Raw genomic sequence first — 22798 nt, 5'->3', positions numbered from 1 at the left:
AGATTGCTTCAGCTGCTTGTAATGCAGATTGGTGCAGACATTGCCTTGGTGCTCTTCTTAATGCAGAATTCTTCACTGAATGCTACTGAAGGCTTACTGTCAAAGTAGCTGCTCAGCTGTTGAAAGCAAGAATTTCTTGTCAGTTTGTATATAAAGGCAGAAGCAGTCGAGGTAGGGAACAATGCTGAGCGCAGTGTAAGCCAACTGTTTAATAATAAGGCTTTAAGACTGAAATCGCTGCACAGCGTTTCAAACGTGCAAGAGTTTGATATTATCGAGTCTCTGCGATGAACCTGAAGATTTGCTTTGTTTTGTCTGTAGTAGAGAGCAATGTATACAAGCGGTTTTCATACAGCAGTGTAGAAGCAATAGGAACTTACTTGTGTAGCAGTTGTCACCACCCACACCTTGGAGAAATGCAAGGATCTTTCAGATGATGAGTATGTAATTGCTTCCACACACCCCAGGGGGAAGTTTCTTTCTGAAGTCCTCTGTACTATAAGCTTTCCCACCCTTTCTCCCAGGTGCATGAGCTTGTAAGTCTTGCAAACAAGACAAAAGAGGGAGATGTCCCCATAATCTAAAGCTGAGGAGTCACTAAGTGAAAAATTCAGTTTCTGCTCTACAGTCTGAGTGGAGAGCTCAGTGCTTGTTGGGCAGGTACTTCAGCTTCACTCTCACCTTCTGCAAATGGTGTTATGCTGGCTCCCCGAGGTGGAGGAAGGGGACTGAGCAGAAAGTCTACCCTCTGCTGCATTCTATCCTGTCCTCTGTGGCCTCTGCTCCCCTGCCCCTGCTTTCTACCTTTCTGCCCTGACCTCTGTGGGTTTGCCAGACATACTTCCTGCAGAGCAGGGGTGATTTCTCTGCCTTCCTAAAAATGTTCTGTTCTTTGTACTGGTGAATAAACAGAAGAACAGAGCTTATCCCATTATGGGGTGCTGTGTGTGTGTGTGTGTGTTATGAGGGAAACAATGGAAGGAAATACTGTTTGAATTACAAGCTTATATAAATTATGCTTCAAAAAGTACACCGGATACAAGTTAATGCATTAAAGAAAACAGGTTTTAAGGGTCAAGAAGCCTTAATAGGCAGGTGCTTCTGCTAAGGTTGTTTGCCGTTTCTTACTGAGGGTTGGTTTCTAGTTGTTTACAGCTCTGCCAAATTTTCTTGCTATTCGCAAGGTTTCACCTGAGTTTTTGTTTTAAAGTTTGGCCAAAATAGCTGAATTGTTCCCAAGCAGCCAAGCGACAAATCCACTGTGCTTTTCAAAAACTGAAACAGCCTTTTGTTTAAGAAGCTCAGGTGTCTCCATCCTTTGGTCAAGAACTCAGACTTGACACTTAGAAGAATGATGGCCTTTGTGTCAAGGAAATACCTTGAGAAAAATCTGCCTAAATCCTGGGGCTGAGGAGGGGCTTCTCTGTTGCAGAATGAGCTGCTCCAGTGTCAGATCCACTACCAGGGCTGAAAGCAGGAAGATTGTCTCGAGGGATATGAGTGCCGCCTGTTGACAAGCAGGCAGTGCAGGCAAGCTGCCTGACTCAACAGGCAGAACCACAGCGGAGGGAAGTGTCCACCTGAGGGCAGATATGGAAAGATTGAGCGGGATGGGATGTAGGGTAAGGGAGACTCGGGTTGGAGGATGAGGGGACTGCAATATTCAGAAAGGGATTGGGTAAGAACCCATTTGGTCATTTGTCTTGACGGTATCAAATTTTTTTTTTAAAAAAAAAAAAAAAGCTCCAAGAGTTTTTGAGCTGGTTTTGGGATAAGGCAATAAGGAACAAGAATCATTGAAGGGATGAATGAGGGAGACAAATGCAAGTAGTGGTGACAAGTTTATGGGACAGTGATGCAGAGGTGTGAGAAGACCTGGGCTAAGCTGATGAGTACAATACAACTGGAGCAAGGCAGGCGGTAAAGCTTGATGAGCAGGACAGGTCATGTCCATCAGAGCATGCTTCTGGTGAGACACAGAGCAGAAGCCAAACTGCTTTACTGCCAGGCAAATGGGGTGAGGGAGGAGAGAGGGGGAAGAAATCAGTGTTAGGATAGAATGTACTAAATGTGACTGAGGGAAAGAGGGACAGCTGTCACTCACAGTTAAATCAGGAGCCAAAGGAAAATTGAATACTTGCTTGTTACCAAAACAACATTCATCCTATGTCCTAAAAGAGAGGAGGAGCGTCCTGCAAACTCTCATGTAACTACATACACAGGTGTGTGTGGCAGCAAAGAGAGGTCATTAGAGCAAGGGTACACTGGCAAACAGGCCTGTTTCCCCTATTTACTTTGCTTGAATAGGTGGCTTTGTTGTTGTCATAATGTTCTCAGCTTTGTTGTACACAATGTCTTAATTTGGTTTGTTGCTTCCTGCCTACAACTTGGGAGCTGGATTCCAGACTCCATAGCCAGCCCTTTGCAGCGAGACATGGTTGTCAAGATAACAAATATTTTCTTCATCATGATTGGTTCAGAACAGAGCATTTAATTATTTTTTTTTTTAAGCAGTCTATATTAATTGAGTGTTAACAGCTTGAAGACAGGTGCTCAAGATTTTGCCCCGGGGTCTCTTCTGGCTAGAGGTGGGGAATCCTGGCTTTTATGTCTGAGCCTGAAAGGGGGCCACATTCAGAATCATGCATCCACCCAACATATTTGATCCACTGGAAGAAGAAGGCTGGCTAAAGGCATCTTTTGGACTATCTTAGAGATGTTCTTTCCTTGTCAACTCTTCCACTTAAGTAAGCCATGACTTTTTTCCTAGGAAAATATTAAGCTCTGCTTATTGCCAGGTACTGAGGCACATGATTTACTGTGTGGAGCTGCCATCTAGATCTCCTCCAACATCCCAGCTGAGCCTGTCTTTTCCTGTGCTCCTTGGGGAGAAATCTGATTGATGCACTGTCAGAGGCTTTAATTTTATTCCTGTTACAGAGAAATGGCAATAGTTTCTTGAAATATGATACAGATGTTTGCAGTTAGGTACTCTGTGGGATCTGAGATTATGCTTCCACTAAGGAAGTATGCAGAAATTTAGGACTCCTGGGAACTTTTACTGAGCAGGGGAAACAGCTCCTAATTTTAGAGTCTTAATACTCTTCAAAATCCACATGAATGGCTGTGGGAGCAGCTGTAGTACTGTTTTGACTCTATTCATCCATGTTTGGACTGTGTGACCCGAAGAGTTTGTTTTGCTACTGGATTGTTGTGGAACATGATTGCTGTTAGCATTTTGTTTTGCTTAGTCACTAAAGGTTAAAATGGTGGGAACTTTAAATGGGGAACAGGAAGATGCTAAAATCAATCAGGATCTCTCTCCTTCTCTTGCCTTTCAAATAAAGAAAGAGAAGGAAGAGGGAAAGCTGTAGTAAATTATGGAAATTTACTGTAGTGGGAAGCATATTGCTAATACAAAACCCTGTTTGTCTGCAAGTGTTATTCAGGCTTACAAGGCAGGCACTCAGATGTCTTTTGTCAGTGTTGTCCTAACCTAGAGGCAAGAGTTAAGTAACGTGTGCTGAATGTGGGCAGTAAAGAGTCGCCTCTAATATTCTTGTATGTTAAAATAACTGCTTAGCTTCTTTTGAAAGAAAGCAAGTGTTCCTTTCCATTTTTTATAATTGTTCATGTTTGCCCCTAAATATTTAGTTTGTAAATTTGAGCGAGATTGCAGTTTGTAAAAGAGAGCAGGTAGACTGTGAGTCATGTTTAAACTTGTAATTTTGAAGAATAGCTTAAGATGATCTTCTGGGTACCCATATCCTTCATCCTCCTCTTATTACTATGCTACCAACATAATCTTATAAAGCAAAACTGGTGTTTTCATGACTCAGCAGTCTTGAATAAGGGATCCTGACATTCTGTTTTGTTGGTTTTTATATTGTCTTTTAAGGTATGACGATGACAAATCAATGCACAGTATTTCTAAATGTCACACAGTGCAGACAGTAGGCCTTGCAGTAAATTATTATCCAGACTGAAAATACAGCACGTATATTTAAAATGACCAAATATATGAGAAAATCACAAATCCAAGCCTGTTTGCCTTGTATTTGCCTGTCACTTCCATTTTGATTGCGATTGGCTAGAAAGGGCTGCTGCTGGCATTGCACAATTGGCTTAGATGGGGAATTACAAAACAAGAGCAGATCTCTTGATTGGGACTCAGTAGCACATGCAGCTGAGCACAGGAAAGGTCACCCATACGCAAGGATTTGAGCAGAATCTCTCTCACAGATGTTTCCATTCCAGAGAAGTGCATCTGATTTCATTTTTCTCATCTGTGACTTTGAGTGTTTAAATGCCATAGGGGAGTTTTGTTTCGGTGGATATAAAAATGTACCTGGGAACAAGTCTGCAACCTGGAGGCATATGAGAATTTCAGATGCACAGAGCAATATCATGTAATAATCCGAAGGATCTGCGTTTTTAAGGAGTTTTAAATATCAGTGAGGAGGAAGGCAATTAAAACAGAGGGCTAAAAGCAGATGAAAAAGGAAAATAACTTTGTTTTGATTCTGAAATTATACTGAAACAGCAGGAAGGAGGTATTATATCACCACCAAAACAATGGAGAATCAAAAGGTTTTATTTTCCTCTGAAATAGTCTCTGTACAAGAAATGTAAAAACTGTCTTTCATAAAAAAGAAGAATTCATGATTTGAATATGGTCTGAACCTCTGTGGAACATATTTGGGACTGTGCTGCCTCTCTCCAGTGGTGTGTGGTGTATCTTTAAGATGTTTAGATGAAGAAAGTTCTGCACAAAAAGATCAAGGTATTTTTCCAAGTGAGAGAAACGGGAGTTTCATTAGTATTTTTAACTAAATTCTCTTTTTCTTCTTTCCTCCTCCAAACTTAGTTTACGAGATGCTGGAATTGGATTTATTCTTGTCATAGATCGCAGACAGGACAAATGGACCTCTGTGAAAGCTTCCATACTACGGATAGCAGTGAGTACTGTTTTAAATTAACTCCTTAGAAAGATTTTCTGTTGAACCTTCCTTTTACAAGTAGAAAAATGGCAAGTATTTTATTTCTTCAACATAATGTTAGCTGATAGATGTTACTGGATACTTTGTGTATCTCTTTTGTATCCCAGCTGACTGGGACTAAGCATCATGTGTCTCTGATGTGCTTTTAATGCAGTTTGCAGCTCAGGACATCTTCCTGAGAGGGCACTTGGAGAGTATGTGTGTGTGTGTGTACATGTGAATGTGCGTGGCATGGAGCTCTCCCAGGTGGGAGCCAATATTTGCATGGACAGCCCATGTGTCCCACAGAGCTTTGGGTCCACCTTTCACTATTTGAGTGAGCTTCCCCTTTAGGAAGAGATGAGGATGAGGGTCCTGGTTTAGTTTACCACCTGTGAAAGGAATTCAAGTGTAAAAGCTGGTCTTGTGGAGTTTGAATTAAAACAAGGGTTGCTTGTAAGCAAGAAAATCTTATGTACCTACTATGATCAATTAGCAATATGCTGTTACTTTCAGTTTCCTTTTTAATTGATATTTTTAAAATATGAAAACTAAGCTTTAGAGGGTTTGGGGTTTTTTTTATACAAGTAGGAAAAGACAGATTCGTGTTTATAATGTGTTTATCCTACTATTGGTTTACTCTTGGGGTGTTTTTTCTTGTTCCCCTTGCTTGAATTGTTAGTGTTGATAATCTTTTCAGTAAGTTCTGAACAACAGAGCTGTAAACGTAGTTTCTTTAATTTTTAATGGCTGAAAATTTTTGTCTCTAAGATAAAAGTAAAATCAAAACTGTAGATGTCATTTTTGTGTGGCCCCTTTCTGACCAAAGTATTGTTTGTTTATTATAACTTAAAAGGTATTTATTTAAAGGTAATACGTTACTCCCACTATATGACTTTTTGTGAATGAATATGTAACGATACAACAGTCACACAAGACAACTTTTCCCACAATACATATATTAGGAATGTTAAAATACTTAAAATATACCAAAATACTAGCAAAATCTGCTTTTGCAGCTCATTTTGGAATTTTGAGATGCAGCATTGAGCAGATTCCAGCAGTGGAAACTGAGAGTGGCATAATTTGGTGTGATTTAAAGAAAAAGGACTATATCTCTGGAGTTTTTGAATCCCTTTCAAAATTCAATGCTGTATTTTTTTTGTTCAAGGACAGATAAGTATTCCACAGATGTTTTTATTTACAAAATCGGGGTGGTAGGGAGTGAGGGGCAACTACAGACATGTTTCTTAAGTCATGCTATTAATATTTATTGAAATGTTCCTCCAGTGTGTGTTATTTTGCCTAGAAGCACAATAAATAGAACCTGAGTATCCCTTCCCTGTGATAAGGGATCCATCACTGTAGTGATGGTGTTTGTGCCTAAGGGCTTTGCCTGGAAAAGATGTTAAGTGCAGGTAGGGGTTACACTGGTTTAGGTTGGAAGGGACCTTAAAGACCATCTAGTCCCAGCCTCCCTGCCATGTGCAGGGACACCTTCCACTAGACCAGGTTGCTAAAAAACCTGTCCAACCTGGCCTAGCCACATCATCCCTGAACACTTGAAAATTTTGTCTTCCTATCTCAAAAAAAAAATACAGTGAAAAATCATTGTTTGCTGTTGTCCACCATTTGTTTGCTATAATATTTGCCATAAATGAACTATAAATATATGTCTGCTCTCTGTTTCTAGAGGATTTCTCTTGGTCTTATTGATGGACAAAGATTGGTTTGGGTTTTTTTAATGGCTCAAGGGTAACTGAAGGCCTAACTTCCATGTGTTTTATTTGCCTAACAGTCAGAGTGATCTTTTGATGGTGTTGAAGCAGAAGCATCTCAGTGTCATTTGGGCTGTCCAGATTAAACCTTATGTCTGAAAGCCTGGTATCTCTGGCTGTTTTGATTTCTAAAGCTTATTGCTGTGTGCGAGGATATGAGTCTCATGTTACTTAAGGAGAGTTTTGGCTGTTGGCTCATTTGTTGTAGTTTCTGCAGCATCCTCCTTGCCGTCCTTCCTGATTTTTTTCTAATAGTCCTGAGAGGGTTGACCCTCTTGATTTGTGAAATCAGAGGTGCCAGTGCAGGGTGCTGTAGCTGGAGCACTGCCCAACAGGAATATCCTGGCTTGAGCATCTGCTCATCACCAATATCCTGATGGCTATAGGAAATGCATACGTAAGCACTGAGCAGCTGCTAACCAGAAATTCATAGTAGCACATAATTTTTTTTATTACTATTTTATAGTATATTAGGATAGTATATTTATAGTATATTTAGTATTACTATTTTATTTTCAAGACTCTCCATCCACAAATGTTTGGTTTTTACTAGTGGGTGTTGGAAATATGTTTTGAAACAAAACTAACAGGAATAATTTTTGTTTCAGGCTGAAATTTATGTGGAAAATCTTTCTATATTATGAAAAATTTGTAGGCTTCATTTATTTTCTTTGCTGTTAGGGATCATTGTTTTTCCTGAGACAGAAAATAAGCAATGATGAGCTGAATCTGTGTTTCATGCTGATACTTTAAGGTTGCTATAGACAGTCAAGGCTGTGAAGACAAGGTAAACCTATTTTTGCAGACATAGTGGAAGGGCAGCAGCTGCACCCTTCACCCAGGATGACCGCTGCTGAAACATGTGCGCAAGGTTGTCCTTAGCCAGTGCAAGAATGCAGACTCTGTGGCTTAAGAGACACTGCAAACAAGATTATTTTTTTATTTTCCCCCTGATTTAGCTAAAGTGAAATTATTAGCCTAGTGCAGTCAAGAATAGCGTGTATTTGGAGGGTGACTCATCCTATCGGAGATAGGTGGGATGGATAACCTCAGGGTACTGTTGACTGTGTAGAAGGCTTAGCTTTTATATGGCTGTAAATTGGACAGAATTCATCCCTCCTGTGAGTCTCTAGGAAGAATCTGGCCTACTGGGATAGCCAGGCTGAGAGGTGGTGTTCTGGTAGAGATGCCAAAAGCCAAACTTTATGTTGCTAAGTGTTAAGTGTTGGCAGTAAATTGTCACATTCCCAGAGAGGCTGTAGAAAACTGAATGTTATTATAAGAAAAATATCGAAGTTAGGCATTGTAAATTGTTCACTCTTAGTAGATTTTTGAAGATCCAGAAATTCTTGGGTTTTGCCCTGTCAGCTGATGAGATTCTTCTAAATTTGAGTTATAATGTCCTGTTTTCAGTTGAACATGGTATACAGAGACATGCAAGACCTTACTGAACTTTTTAGCTCTTGTGGCTGAGCAAGTGAGTAGGCTCATGCAAATAAGGCAAGATTCCTGAATCGGAGTGTAAGGAGGAGCAGTCACATACGTTGGTAAAACTGCTCCATATTGTCCCAACTGAAGTAGGGTGAACGACAAACACCATACAAATTGATCCACTTTTCCATGCAGTCAAAAATTACTTTTTTCTTTTTTACGTTTTTCTCCTAGTGTTGTCATACCCAAACAAACAGTATTCAATCGACAGTTGTAGGAGCAAGACACATTACTAGTCAACGTGTTCCGGGGTTTCACACTGTTCTGTTCCTAGTTCCAGTGTGCTTTCTTAAATAAATGAAGCCTGTATCATGACATTGTCTTTGTCTCTGTGGTCCTGTTATCATTGTCTTCCTCCATCTTGAGGGAAAGGTTGAAGTGTGAACTCAGCCTTTTAGACAAACAAAAAAGTACACTCGACATCATTAAAAGATCCACCATAGCCATCCATCAGTCTTATACTGAAAGTCCAGAGAAAATGAACTTCCCTAAACTTGATGCTTAGGGAGTAACATAGGTGCGCAACTCCTTTTGAAGAAGCAGTTGGTATGGAGGTCACTCAGGTGGTGGCGAGAAAACTATCCAGTTACAAACTTTCTAGCCCTTTCTAAAAGTGACAGAGTTTTATCCAAACTCTGGAAGAAGTTTGCTTTGTGATTTGCCACCTTTGACTAAGGATGCGTTGCATGCAGGTTTCATGCCTTCTGTTTTTGACTGCGTTGTCCAGAGCACTGCTTTTCTTAGTTTACTTCATAAATCAAAATGCAGTCTTTGCTGTAACAGAGGCTTAGTCCATGAATTGCTCTGAACATTAGGGTCAAGACCTTTAGCTGGCAGGAGGAGAGCAAAAGCCAATGGAATGCTAATACCAGCCTAAAGTGTGCAGGAGCCAAGCAGTCCCATTTTTGTGCCATCTGGAGTCTTATCATTGGTTTTACATCCAAGGTGAGAAACAGTGAATTACAGTGATCCAACCTTGAGTTCTCTGGCCTCGTTTGCAGAGAGATGTGTTGAGCTTCTTAGTGAGTTGTTGATGAAGAAAAGTTGGGTTTAGTAAGTGATGCTGCATGAAAGACACTGTTTTGTTATGGTTAGGTATTTCCCACCAGCCCAGTTTCTAGCTAGCTCTTTGTATCATGTCCTGAAAAATGTAAGGCCACTCAAACAATTTGAATGGGTTAAGTTTGCAAAACCTGCTCTTCTTTCAGCCTCTAGGCATTTCTCCTTGTTGCTTGGATTCAAAACAGGAACTTGACAGTGCAATGAAGCTAGAACAGTATTTGTATTAATTTTGTGGCTATTGTTGAGAGTGATTCCAGTAAATGATAAACTAAAAATGTTATTTTGAGATGCTGTATGGTTTTGTCTTATTGCTTTGGATATTTTGAGAATATTACATGTGCAGGCACTTCTGCAGTTATCCTTGTAGAGTCAACTATTTTTCCTTTTTATTACATGGGTTCTTAATACGTAAAGAGAGTAAATCACTTAAATCTTGAAGACAGGATCATAACATCACAAGCATGAAACCCAGAGCTAATGCAAAACTCAATGTTTTTAAAACTAGAGTTTTAAATTGCTCCTTCTATAAATTGATTTAATTGAAGATTCTTTCTTGACAAGAAGCCTGTATAAGAGACATGACTTTACTCAGGAATAAACAGTCTTGAGGGGAGAAAAAAAAGAAGTACTTATTCACTCCTTTATATAGAGAGGTATTTTGGAAAGAAGTGCCCTGTGACTTACAGCATGCTAGTAAGTGCAGAAGGGAAAACACCACCATAGAGTTTGGTATGTGGATATATTGAAGCCCTTCATAAAATGAGAGAGGGTGTTGTTCCAAGTATTTTAAGACAGAACCACTAAAACTGAGTCAAGCATTGGCTCTTTGATGGCTCACAAGTTCAGATACTTACTGGGGAAGTGGAAGAAAAGAGGGTTGTAGGCTCATTGTTTATCAGAATAACTTTGCTGCACAGAAGTATAAAAGATTTCTGAGCACTGGGTCAGGTGAGTGAATTGCTCTGTGGGATTGAACAGCAGACTGCAATTTCAAGTGCATCTCTGTCTAAATGATAAACATATCTATCTACATAATTCCTTTGTATACTAAATAAGCCCTAAGAGGAAACCTGATATATGAAAATTCAAAGCTGTTGGTTTTCTTTCCCAAAAGCTCACCTTTGGGTATTCATTGCGGAAAGCTGTAGTGACTGGCTTCTGGTTGTAGACCCTGGCCACTGCTCTGCTCCTGTGCTGCCACTTTCTGGGAACAAGCCTGGCAGCACAGCATCCTGGCTCGGTGAATATTGTGACTATCGTGAAGTATGCGATTTAATGAGACTTATTCCTCCTTTGAAAATGCCATCTGCCCAGTAGCCTATAGTGCATGTATGCTGTTTACAACTGTTGTCAGACAGGGGTGCATGGGATTGATGGTGCCTGACTGGTGCAGGTAAATTGTTGGGTGACTTAAATAGCTCCCTCTTGGCACCAACAGAGCACGACCACATTACTCAGTGGAAACCGAAGAGAGGGAGAATCTTAGGATCTGTCTTTGGGGAAGTGGTGTCTTTCCTTCCACGCAAATAAATTTCCAAGCGTCAGGCAGGGGTTGTTACCTGCTCAGCTTCTGTGGTTCCTTACTAGCCATTCAGCTTCGTGTCATCTTCACTGGTGAGATGGCCTGACTCTCTTTACTTCCCCCTCTCAGCAGCTACTTAACTTCTGGGTGAGTAGTGGTGCTGCATACAGCCTCTCTGTCATTAATAGTCTGTGAAGGATAATTAAGATTGTCTGCAACTAACTTAACTTTACATTTTGCCCAAAACCCAGCTGGATTGTGTCTCTGTAAATTCCCCCTTTCCAAAAACCTGAAGCATGCAGTGGAAAGCTCCCCATCCCGGAGAAGCAGAGCACTGAAAGCAGGCAGCTCAACCAGCTCCTGAGTATTTATTAACTGTTTCTTGGAGGATTTAAGGTAGCTCCTGTTTTGTCCAGCCAGTGAAGGTTCTTCCTACATTCCAGGTTTGGAGTATTCATAGGGCAGCAAAGATCTCTGTGTACTGGAAAGCTTTGATTTTGAGGGCTGTGCTGTGTATATATATCTGGTTTGGTCAGGTTTATTTCCAAGTGGATAACTACATGCACATCTACATCTTTTTTTGTACTTTTGGAATTGGCACTGGCCTGATTGGATGGGGAAGTGAAGGAGATAAGGAGATAGAATACTAATCCCATGACTGTCATGAAGTCCCAAACAAGTGCCAGTGCTGATACAAGTGAGACAAAGGAACGTATGGATTGGGCTGGAATAGAGTAGGGGCTACCCTCATTTTCAGAGGATACCTAAAACATGACCCTTGGTCTCTCTTGCATAGGCATTAACTGATTTAATGCAATATTTGAGACAAGGTGTTGGGGCAGCAGTTAATATTAATGAATCTAGTAAAGAAAGACACTTTTGGAAAAAACAGTTTTCAAGTGCACAAACCCTTCTTCAAGTCTCAGTGAAGTTCATCGACTTCACTCAAACAGTCCTTGAAAGCACTTTCTTTTATGGCACTACTAAACATACATGAATATTTTTTTTGTGCTTAACATTTGGCACAGCACTATTGAGATGTCGTTGTTTGCTCTGTCTGCTTAGCATACAATAGCTTCAAACAAAAATGCTGCTGGTCTGGAATGGAGATTTTGTTGTTGTGCTCTCATGTTCAGGGTGAGGTTGACTTGTTGATGAAGTTCACACACATTTAAGAACTGTCTCTTGCATCATATCATTGTCTCTGCAAGTCACCAGGGCTTGAGGGGGAAAAAAAGTTAGGAAAATAGTAATATTTGGGCAGTGCAGATATAAGCTCAGATAAACTGGAATACGTGGCAGAGGTCCAACATTGTGTACTGTAACAATCCTCCTTCTTGTTGTTTCACAAAGATCAATTTGCAGATTTGACTCCTAGCCACAACAAGCAGAGGAAGCATAATTTTTTAAGACTTGGGATTTTTTAAAACAAACAAAAAACCCAACAAACAAAAAAAACCCAAAAAAACCCAAACAAAAAAAAACAAACAGCACAAAACCCAAAACAAAACCAAAACCAAACAGGAAGCATAGGAGACAGACTAGTGGAGGCAAGAATGGTATTGTAGACAAAGTGAGAGTAATCTCGAATTTGAGCTTTTGTTGAGAGAGAGGGGAAACCTCTGGCAAGCCTTGAATGGGAGTTAAAGTGGTACAAGACTGTTGTGACTTCAACAGCATCATTTCAGGTAGCCACACTGAGATGGAGAATAATTCTAGTGTGTGTTCTCTGTCTGTTTTCTTTGAATTGAACACCAATGAGACACCTTACCTAATTTGGTCATGCAATTAAACTCTGTATTTCATAAGAGCTAATACACCGTTTATAAAAATGTACTATTGCGTTGCATTTGGTTACTACTGTTTGCTTCAGTAACAGCTTAAATATTATAGAACCACAGAATAACATCTTGAGTTGGGAAGGACCTTCAAAGATCACCTGGCCCAACCTTTCATGGGGAAAGGGAGCCTCAGTGAGATTATCTAGGACCCTGTCCAATCTCATTTTGAAAACCTCCAGTGATGGGGACTGTACCATGTCCCTGGGGAGGTTGTTCCAGTGAATGATTGCTCTCACTGTAAGAAAATTTCTTTCTTATATCAAGATGAAAATTCTCCTTGTGCAGCTTGTACCCATTGCCCCTTGTCCTCTCCACATGGCAACATGTGAAGAGAGAGCCTCTGCCCTCTTCGTAGCCACCCTTTAGGTGGTGGCTGGAATGCTGTGATGAGCTCCCCACTGAGCCTCCTCCAGGGAGAAGAGACCAAACTCCTTCAGGCAGGTTCTCCAACCCTTGGATCATCTTTGTGGTCCTCCTTCAGACCCTCTCCACTCTGCCCGCATCCTTCTTGAATTGTGGGGACCAGAACTGGACACGGTACTCCAGGTGCAGCCAGACAAGTGCTGAGTAGCACGGGACGATCATGTCTCTGTCTCTGCTAGTAACATCCTCGCAGATACAGCTGGGATCCAGTTTACCTTTGCTGCAGCAGCACACTGCTGACTCACGTTCAGCGTGTTGTCCACCAGCACCCCCAGGTCCCTTTCAGCATATTTTCTCTGAAATTCTGAATTAAAAATCTAGACTACAGTCACAAAGTGTAAGAGTGAGAATTTAAAGTTAGAATGAAGACATTTCTTACTCATACATGAAACTTAAATTTGCTTTTACTGTTTGGTGTCTTTTATGCTTCATAATTTCAGGGAGTTGCGTGTTCCTAATGTATCTACTCGAAGCGAACAGGATAGACATTTCCCAGTATTCTGGGTAAGGCTAAATGGCTGGCAAACATGCGCTGCCAAAGGCAGTATGTCTGGATGTCATGTGGTGCGATGGATATTTCACATGAAGACCCCTTATCTTTCTCAAAAATGTGTTATCTAAAAAATACTACTTCTTGGAGCTTTTTCCTCTGAAATGCTGGCATTGCTATTGAATAAGTTAAAGGAGAAAATTAACAGCTCAGACTCTCAATACTACTGTTACAGGCACAAAATAAATTGACACATGTCTATTGAATGTGTGAAATGAATAGACTATATGGCTATTATTCTAAAATATTATTCAGGAGATTTAATTTTTTAAAAAAAAGTCTGTTCTTGTGACGTTTCTCACTATGGGTTAAATAATTAAATAAATTTGCAATTGTCCTTTGTACAATAATTCAGAAAAAAAAGGTAAAAAATAACCTTTTCTTAACTTTTTCTTCTGAATACAGAGGAATTTTCTATAAAAAGCTTTTCCTCTGACAACTGTGGGTTAGTAAGTTCACAGGGTGTACTACTTCTAATACACAGAGAAAGATTGTTACAGTGCAAGGATGGAGGAGCTGATGTGGGCACTCAGAATCACCTGAATTCTGTTCCCAGCCCTCAGACAGACTCCTCTGGGACTGGACCACCATGCTTTCTCAAAAATTTGGACATCTGTAAAGCTCAAGCCTTTAAGGTTCCTCAATCAAATTGAGATCTCAGTTGTATACTGAACATCTGGGAAACCACAATGAATCTGTGAAGTCTTCCACAAAAGTTTTTAACTACTCTTCTCTTTAAAGGTTTGTCATTTCTAGTGCTAAATATCTGAAACCCTTAGAAACCTCAAAATGAGTATTAAAATACTTTCCAACCTTCCAGGTACTAACAGTTTTACTAGGCATGGAAACAGCACAGCATGGAATCAGGTCCTTCAGCCAGTGTTTGTTTTTTGGTTGGCCTTTTTTTTTTTGGTAGTAATTCAATTTGCTAGAAATGTGACATAATTTCCAACAGTGTAATGAAGAAAATTGCACACTTAATCATTATAAGAATAATTTTTTTTAGTGAGCTTCACTGCCTCTCTACAGTGGAAACACTGAATAGGGGAGAAGACTTCATGATTTCAAGAATGGCTAAATGCCAAGTATGCAAACCTCTGCCACAGCAGAGGCTGGTTTTTAGTAGTTTAGTGATATTTCTTTGCTTGAGTTCTTTCTTCTTTTTTCCCCCGATCGCTTGTAGAACTGGGAAAGATACCTCAGACTGCTAGTTGGAAGATGAGAAAAAACATAGCTGAGAATTATGATGTTTGATTTTTATTTTTGCCAGCAATATTAAAGCTTATTTCTAAGCTCCTGCCTGAGAAATCCAGTCTTGGTGGCAACAGTTTGCGTAGGCAGCTGGCAAGGCAGTATATGCACAAATTAGAAATGTGCTGTTAAGTGTTCAGACAATAATGGAGGTTTCTGTTAACCCTCTGTTAAAGAGAAAATAAGGTAACCAGGAAAGTACTGTTGTTGAAAAAGTACTAAGCCACTGCTGTCTGTTCATTAGCTGCCTTGACTCGGATGCAATCTTAGCTGAAGAGTGGTACAAGCCAGCCCTGAAATATTCAATTCCAGAATAGATTTCTGTTTCCAGAGATGAGTAAATGTGTCTTTGAATGAAGCTCTTTGTGCAAGCCTTGCAAATTTATAATTGGTCACCCTATTATGAGGGGCCTTTGATACGGTTTGTGGTTTAAGAGGGTCTTCTTGTTCAAAAATATCTTCTGGAGCTGAGACACAGAAAATAACAGACTAAACTTGTTCTGCAGGCATCTTTCCCAGGAAACCTGCAGCTAGTCCTCGTTCTGCGCCCAACAGGGTTTTTTCATCGAGCTCTGTCGGATATTGCTTTCAAATTCAACAAAGATGAGTTTAAAATGAAAGTACCTGTAAGTATCCACTGTTTTCACTTTACTGTCAGGAATCTGTTAAAGTACTTAATGTAGCCAGCGAGGACCAAAAAAATACCAACAAAAAGCCATGCTTAAAGGCAGTTACAGCAATTTTGGCTCATTCATGATGGTTTACTCTTGAAAGAATATGTGGATTTTGAGGCAAATGATTGATTATACTTTTGTTTGTAATTATAGAGCATTTAATTTTAAAATAAACTTTGAAACTATATGAGCTAAAGATATACAAGTTATTCTACTTATCGGATGTAAATCTCAAGGGTGAAAGATAGCCTTTAAGGCACTCTTCCCCCACCCCTTGTTTATTTTGGAGAACCAGCCCTTACATGCCAAATCCATGGAGATGCTACTGTTCTCTCCCACAGATCCAGGATAACAAGGGGAAATGAACAAGAAATGAATGTTGCTCTTGGAAAATAGCCATGTATGGTTTGTCAAGATAAAAACCCCTGGTGGTATAATTTATGTTGTATAATCCATAAGCTTTTTATTAATATGCCTAGCGCTCATGCTCACATGAAGTTACTTACATTTGCATTGTCTTCAACTGAAACAACTGTTCGGTTTGGTTTTCTATACCCAAAGGAAAGAATTCCATCACTTGCTCCTCTATTAAACTGAATTTTCCCTATCAGAGCCTGAAGGATGGAACTTAGAATCCTTAACAAGGGACTTTTTGCCACTGATCATGTTCACTTTTTTCTTTGCTGCTGCAGATCATAATGCTGGGCTCAGTATCAGAACTGCAGGGTTACATTGATAAAACACAATTAACAGAAGATCTTGGTGGCACCCTGGATTACTGCCATAACAGATGGCTGTCCCGTCGCACTGTAAGTCTTAGGTTTTATTTTTTCAGTTTAGTGAACCCTTCTGTCTTATACCCTGTCATTTATAAAACAGATTCCAAGTGATGCAAGTTGACTTGCTTGGAGTGAGAAGATGTTCCCAATGGTACTTAGTCATCTTAGAGAAATAATATGAGTAATAATTTGGGAGTGGTTTTCTGAACACTTGGAGCAAAGGAATTACAGTGTATTATTGTGTTGAGATTTATGGGTTTTGCTAGGAGAAAGAAAAAGCACAAGTTGTAAAATAACTCCAGATTATAACAATATGAGGAAGATACACCTGATACGAGCCTAGGAAAAATATACAATTACGGAATCAATGGTGACGGTATCTGTTGCTTGCAAAATTATACTTTAACTTTTTTAGTCTTGTAATTCATCTTCTCGGGTTTGTTTTGAGAGTTTTAGTTTGTGTGTATGTGTGTGTCTGTACATATGCATGTGATGAGCATGAAACATCTTTAATGGTTTTTATTCCAAAAGGCTATAGAAGGTTTCGCCCAAAAGGTTAAGCAAACAGCTCAGATTCTTCAGTCCTTTGGGACTGAGCTGGCTGAAACAGAACTACCAAATGATGTGCAATCAACCAGCTCTCTTCTTGCAACACACACAGAAAAGAAGGACAAAATGAAGGTATGTCGTTTTTGTAAAGATGCTGTCTTGTAGTTAAACTGTGTTTTAATTTGTAGCTAATAATGTTAATAGAAAATCTGGAGTATGTTAATAGACAGTAATAATGCAAAACACTGAAATCTTATTGAACTTGTTTTGCTTGGTTTGATGTTAAAAAATTCTTTTTGCATTCAAAGATGACATTTCTTGAGACTAAGTTTATGTATGTACAAATGGTGTAATGATTTGTATGTGGAAACAAATCCCTTTTTAAGTAGTGGTGTATTTAATTTGTAGTTTTGTTTGCAACAAGAAATTTGATCGTATTTGCATGCATATGCAAATATATGACCTCTTGAAGAATGTACAAATGTTCTTTCAAATTAGTTTAAATGAATTTTCAAATTAATTTCAAAATGTACCTCTAATACTTTTGAGATACTTAGAACCCTCAGGAGACCCTAGATGTATCATGGAAATTCAACCCAGTTACACTGGGATCTTAAGATGGTAACTGTAGAAAAAGCTGACATCTAGCATTTACTGTCTGTATTTGTTGTCAAACATTGCTTTTAATCAAACTATGCTTGCTCTATTGCTATTAAAGCAAAATTCTTTTTCCAGTTTGGTGCCCTGTGAAGTCTGCTTAAAAAAACAAGACACAACTACAGTGTGTGGGGTTTTTGTTTTGTTTTGTAGGAGGATATCAGGTTAGCAGTAGAACAGGGAGATGATATCCTTGGAAGTATTACAAAACCAGTTACTGAGAATCCTGAATACAAACTGAATCAAGATCAGCTAGACAATCAAACAACAGTAGAAAGGTGAGAGGAGCGAAATACTGAACGTGCTGCTTGTCTGGGTTTCTTGACCCCTCCCTAGCTCTCTTACTTAGTTCCATTTGCATGCTTAGCAAATAAGCAAATGTTACAATGTCAGCGTACTTTCAGAAACAACTCCTCTGTTTGTCAGATCTGTCTTGAGCAAAGTAAACCCCTGATGTCCATTTCTGGGTCACCTGGCTGTAAGGAAATAGGGGATGGGGTTTGAGTTCTGGTACCAACAAAGCAATGCCATTCTTTTTTCCTTCTTGTCAGATTTGGACTATACAGTTGAGCAGCTTTTCCTTATTTTAAAGAATATCACAGCTTTGTCTAGAGACTAAAGTGCAATCCAAGGAAATATTGCTGCTGTAGGAAAAGCAGGAGGGGGAGACAGAAGTAGTATCTTTTCACGAGATTTATCTACTTTGGTTAAGTCCTTTTGGATTGAAGTGGGAGATTTCTTTTTCTTTAAACCTGCCCAAAGGAGCTTTTACATGGCTAATATCTTACCAATGACATTAGTAGCCTTTAAATGGCTACTAGAGAGTACACCGCTCTTGAAGTATCTATGCACAAACTTCTTGTATGCTTCCTTTGGGCATATAAGTAACAGATGTTTTTTCCTTTGCTCCCCACCCACCATCCCCTGTGAAATTACTGCCAGGTTTGAAGACATTGTATCACCATAACACAGATGTAAATTTGCACAAAGCTATGAAAGCATAGCTCAATTCCCACAGGCAGTATTCTGCATTCTTTTTTTGTCTGTCATTCTGTGTTTCTGTGACACTCAGGCTGACTTTTCTTTCCAAATAACTGTCCATTCCAATCCACAGTGCTTGGCAGAAGTCACTTTTTTTGGTCGTTGTTGCTATCAACTATCTGAAGGACACTCAGGGTGGGGGTTGCTAATTTATCCAGAATGTTCCCACTCAATACAGTATCTGACAGAAGTTGGAACAAACTCTGTGTGTGTGTCCACCTTCTTTCTTATCAGTTTTAACTTGGAAATTCAGGGTTCTTTTCTGCACTATTGAAGACAAAATTTCATTAAAATGTTGTTGTATGGCCTTCCCTGGATGTAACTTAGGTACAGTGAATCACACTGTAAAGAGAAGTCCATAGGGTATCATACTGTCAAGTGCAATATTGGAAGATAAGTTGAAAAGTAAACGTTTTAAGGCATTTTCCAAAGTTATAATAGAAGGCTCTTCTCATTGCAGTACTGCTGTATGCTTGCCTGTGATATTTAAGTAGTAACTCTGCTCAGAAGAGGAAGAGCAATGACCAATGAGCCTTGCTCCCAGGAATGAAATGTAAGGGCAGCTGGCTGGTCACAGCAGCACAAGTTTCTGACTTCATTTTTCCTTATAGCCCAAGGCTTGGGTTCCTCTGGGTTCTAGCCCACACACATTTGCTTGTTTTATTTATGTTTGTTAGTCCCAAGTCCCCATGTCCCCAGGCCAGAGCTGAGAAGTAGTATGTGCAGCAGCTAGCTTCAAATCAGCACTTGCCAATTTTTCAGAACTTAATGTTTGTGTTGGGTTTCAGTTTTACATCAGTGTTATTCTAGGAAACTATTCTGTGCAATACTCAAAAAATTTCCTGTATCCAGTTTATTTTTTCTGGAAAATATTGCTTTGGGAGGCTTTTTGTTTACTGTGGAAGATTGTATTGTTCCTTGAAGGTTGCACCCATCATTCTTACAATATTTTTTTTAAAGGCTTCTGGCTCAATTACATGAAACTGAAACTGCCTTTGATGAGTTTTGGATTAAGCATCAGCAAAAACTTGAGCAGTGTCTGCACCTTCGGAATTTTGAACAGAATTTCAGAGAGGTGAGAACTTCTTGGTGCAAATCAATATTTGGTAATATAGAAATGATTCAGAAGAAAATACTCCCCCTTCTTGTTTTTTGCAACTCTTGTGTGTGGTTGAAAGCTTTCTCCAGCCTCTTTCTTGTACGTGTCCTTACTTGACATACTGCTGTCTTTACTACCTTGAATAGTCACCTATAGAGGCATAATAGCTTTTCTTCTGCAGTCTTACGATTTTTTTTTTTTCCCGTGGGCCCAGAAGCATATAAGCGTTCAAAAACTCCTTTGAAACCTGTTCTCCACCCCAGAGGCCTAATATGCTGGCTTAGATGCTTTCATCTTGCCAATAGGCCCTTTTATGGAACCAAGATTTACCTAAACCTTCTGGCTTAAACTTTCTAAAAGTCTCCAGCACTGTGGGTGGGAAGTTGCAACCACACTGTTAGAAGCTGGGTGGAGGCTGAACTACAATTTTTACAGCCAGTTTCTGATCTCATGTTAGTTTAACTCATATGCTTGATGGCATCTACAATCGCTTTATGCTGGTGTAGCTGATCTCAGACCATGGCCCCTGTGTGTCCATGGAAGTCACACTTGGGAACTCTCTTACAAATGTGTCTGCCTGTATGTCTGTCTCTCAACCAAATTGTTAGGGTGAGGACCTCTCTGTCACGTTTTGCTGTTTACATTAATGTTGCTGTATGTTATGGTCATCTGGTAAAAGCAAGATCATAAAGGTTTCCTGAGCATTAATTTTCCTGCAATTTTTTTGTTCAGTACCAGGAAACAGGATTACTTCACTGCCTTTTCATTGCATTTGTTTTCATTTTGAATTGAGGGTAAAGGTAGGCTGACAAAAAAAGTGATCTGTCTCTGTGCCCCAGTAACCCCATAATGTGAGTCACCTGACTGGAAATAATGGTTATCACCTATTTAACTGATGGGCCTCCAGAGAGGTGGAATCATCTTCATTGATACATAGCTGTGTCTCGTTTCAGGTCAAAGCAGCTTTGGATATTGTGTCTGAGAGACTGTCTGCTTTCACAGATGTGGGAAACAGCTGTTCGCATGTGGAGCATATTTTGAAAGATCTTGCCAACTTTGAAGAAAAATCATGTGTAAGAACTCTGCAAGTCTCCTTAATTTCTAGTATGAGTGCATGTGGGGGGGAATGGTATTTGGTTATTGAGGATACCTTATGAGCAGAGCTTAAGCTGACAACAGGGCAGAATCAGTGTCTCAAGTAATGTGCAGAAGGAATTTGGAATAAAGTCTTTAACCATTGGAGCCAGCCCAGTTCTCAGGCATCCCTCAATAAAGAGCAGAGTGACCAGTCACAAAGTTGGTGTGACCAGTTCATGGAAGAATTACATGAAGCGTCTACATAGCCAAGTTCTGCACTTAGTGATGAAGGGGCCACTTCCGTTCCTATTAAAGCCACTTATTTCATTAAGTCTCAAAACCAAGAAAGCTGTGTATTGAATTACAATATGTTAGAAGATGACCAACGGAAACATACACTCTGAACAATGAGAAAGGGAATCTTATTAGGATCTGTGCTTCACAATAAAATATATAGCTCTATAAATGAGGCTGTTGCTCTTGAAGCTGACGTGCCGGAGTTAAGTATTTTTAAATTTGGGTTCAGATTGCTGCTGTACTCCAAATTGCATGCATATGCACACAAACATGCTGCTGAATAACTAAGACAATAGTGATTCCTTCACAGGGAGGCATATGTTTAAACCCATTAACGTTTCTGAAGTACTCTGATACAATAAAGAAAGAAGGAGGCATAAAAGTTCTTGGGCATCTGGGAAGACAGGAAATCACTTTGATTTATTAAGCAAGGCAGCTGTTAACTAAAGAGATTATCAAGGTGTATTTTACTCTGTAACAACAAATGGTATAATTTGTAATACTTTTCATGGCTGTTAATCCAATGAAAGATATACCAAAATGAATGCTTGCTTTCTTAGGAAACTATAGCAAGAGCCAGAATGCTAGCGTCAGAGGGTGATGCTTTTATTCAAAGCAATCATTATGCTGTAGACTCCATTATTCCAAAATGCAGTGAACTTCATCATCTCTGTGATGCCTTCACTACTGAGACAGAACAGAGGAGGAATCTTCTCAACAAATCTCTAGAACTGCATGGCTTACTAGAAAAGGTAAATTTTGTATGGTAAATTTTGCATGTTTCCCATCTTTTTTGCTAAAACCTCAGTCAAACAGTTGTCATAATGGCAAGTAAAAGTATCTGGGTGTGCTGGAAGTTTCCTCCTTAAACAGCTGAATACATCACAAGTAGAGGTATGAAATGTATTAGACCTCTTAATGATCAGGGCTGTTATAGGTGCGTTCTGAGCTTGTTCTTTTCTCTGTTTCTAGTCTATGAAGTGGTGCGATGAAGGAATTTATCTGCTGGCTTCGCAGCCGGTAGATAAGTGTCAGTCTCAGGATGGTGCCGAGTCAGCATTACAGGAGATCGAGAAATTCCTGGACACTGGTGCAGGCAATAAAATCAAGGAGTTGAATAAAATTTACAGAGAGTATGCACACATCCTCAATGAGGACCTAAAGGTACCAGAAGAGTTTTATGTGTTGATTTGTTAATTTAGAATTGCTGTCTTGCATGGCCATTGATAAAGCTAAATAATCAGTGCTAAGAGTTATACCTGGGAACTGGAAAGCCAACGCATTTCCTTACCTGAGGTGCTAGTCCTGTCATATCTTTGAATAAGCAAGGGCTTCAGAGCCTTTTAATGACTACTTGAGTTTGTCAGAGAGTAGGATTGCTTTTAAAAAAAAAATCTTCCAAGTGAGTATATGAAATAGCTTTTTTTATGTAGCAAAAATGTGCCTGTCCTTGCTAATTTGTATTACTTCTGCTTTGTAACTGGGTTTTTTTTGTAGAACTTGAGAATATGTTCCTTTTCGTCTTGGTTGATCTCTTCATGTAGCAGAACCATTAGACACTGTCAAAAAAAACATTTATTCTTTTTTTTAAATTGAAACCTGAACCCCATTGGTTTCTTTACAACAAAATGTTTTATGAAGTGATGTTTCAGTGTACTGAATGACTGTGAATTATGCCTTGTTAGGAGTGAAGAGTAGGGTAATATTTTTATACATGCTATAAAAACA

General features: G+C 39.5%; 1 protein-coding gene across 7 annotated transcripts in view; it reads left to right on the top strand.

Moving 5' to 3' along the window:
• Nucleotides 1-22798, top strand: part of MCF2L (MCF.2 cell line derived transforming sequence like) — a 163255-nt gene that overhangs the window by 117348 nt on the left and 23109 nt on the right. For all 7 annotated transcript variants that reach the window (XR_012633896.1, XM_074910014.1, XM_074910042.1 and 4 more), the window contains 9 exons: nt 4868-4958; nt 15404-15523; nt 16264-16380; nt 16882-17031; nt 17710-17834; nt 19558-19672; nt 20650-20769; nt 21631-21822; nt 22043-22234. Coding sequence is in view for 6 of the 7 variants with exons in the window: in XM_074910014.1 (XP_074766115.1) it covers nt 4868-4958; nt 15404-15523; nt 16264-16380; nt 16882-17031; nt 17710-17834; nt 19558-19672; nt 20650-20769; nt 21631-21822; nt 22043-22234 (1222 nt within the window). In the remaining variant the exon portion in view is untranslated. Of the gene's footprint in view, nt 1-4867; nt 4959-15403; nt 15524-16263; nt 16381-16881; nt 17032-17709; nt 17835-19557; nt 19673-20649; nt 20770-21630; nt 21823-22042; nt 22235-22798 lie in introns of those variants that run through there.

Source organism: Athene noctua, chromosome 1 (assembly GCF_965140245.1).
Source record: "Athene noctua chromosome 1, bAthNoc1.hap1.1, whole genome shotgun sequence".
NCBI classification, from domain to species: domain Eukaryota; kingdom Metazoa; phylum Chordata; class Aves; order Strigiformes; family Strigidae; genus Athene; species Athene noctua.
This window is presented reverse-complemented; position numbering and strand designations above follow the sequence as displayed.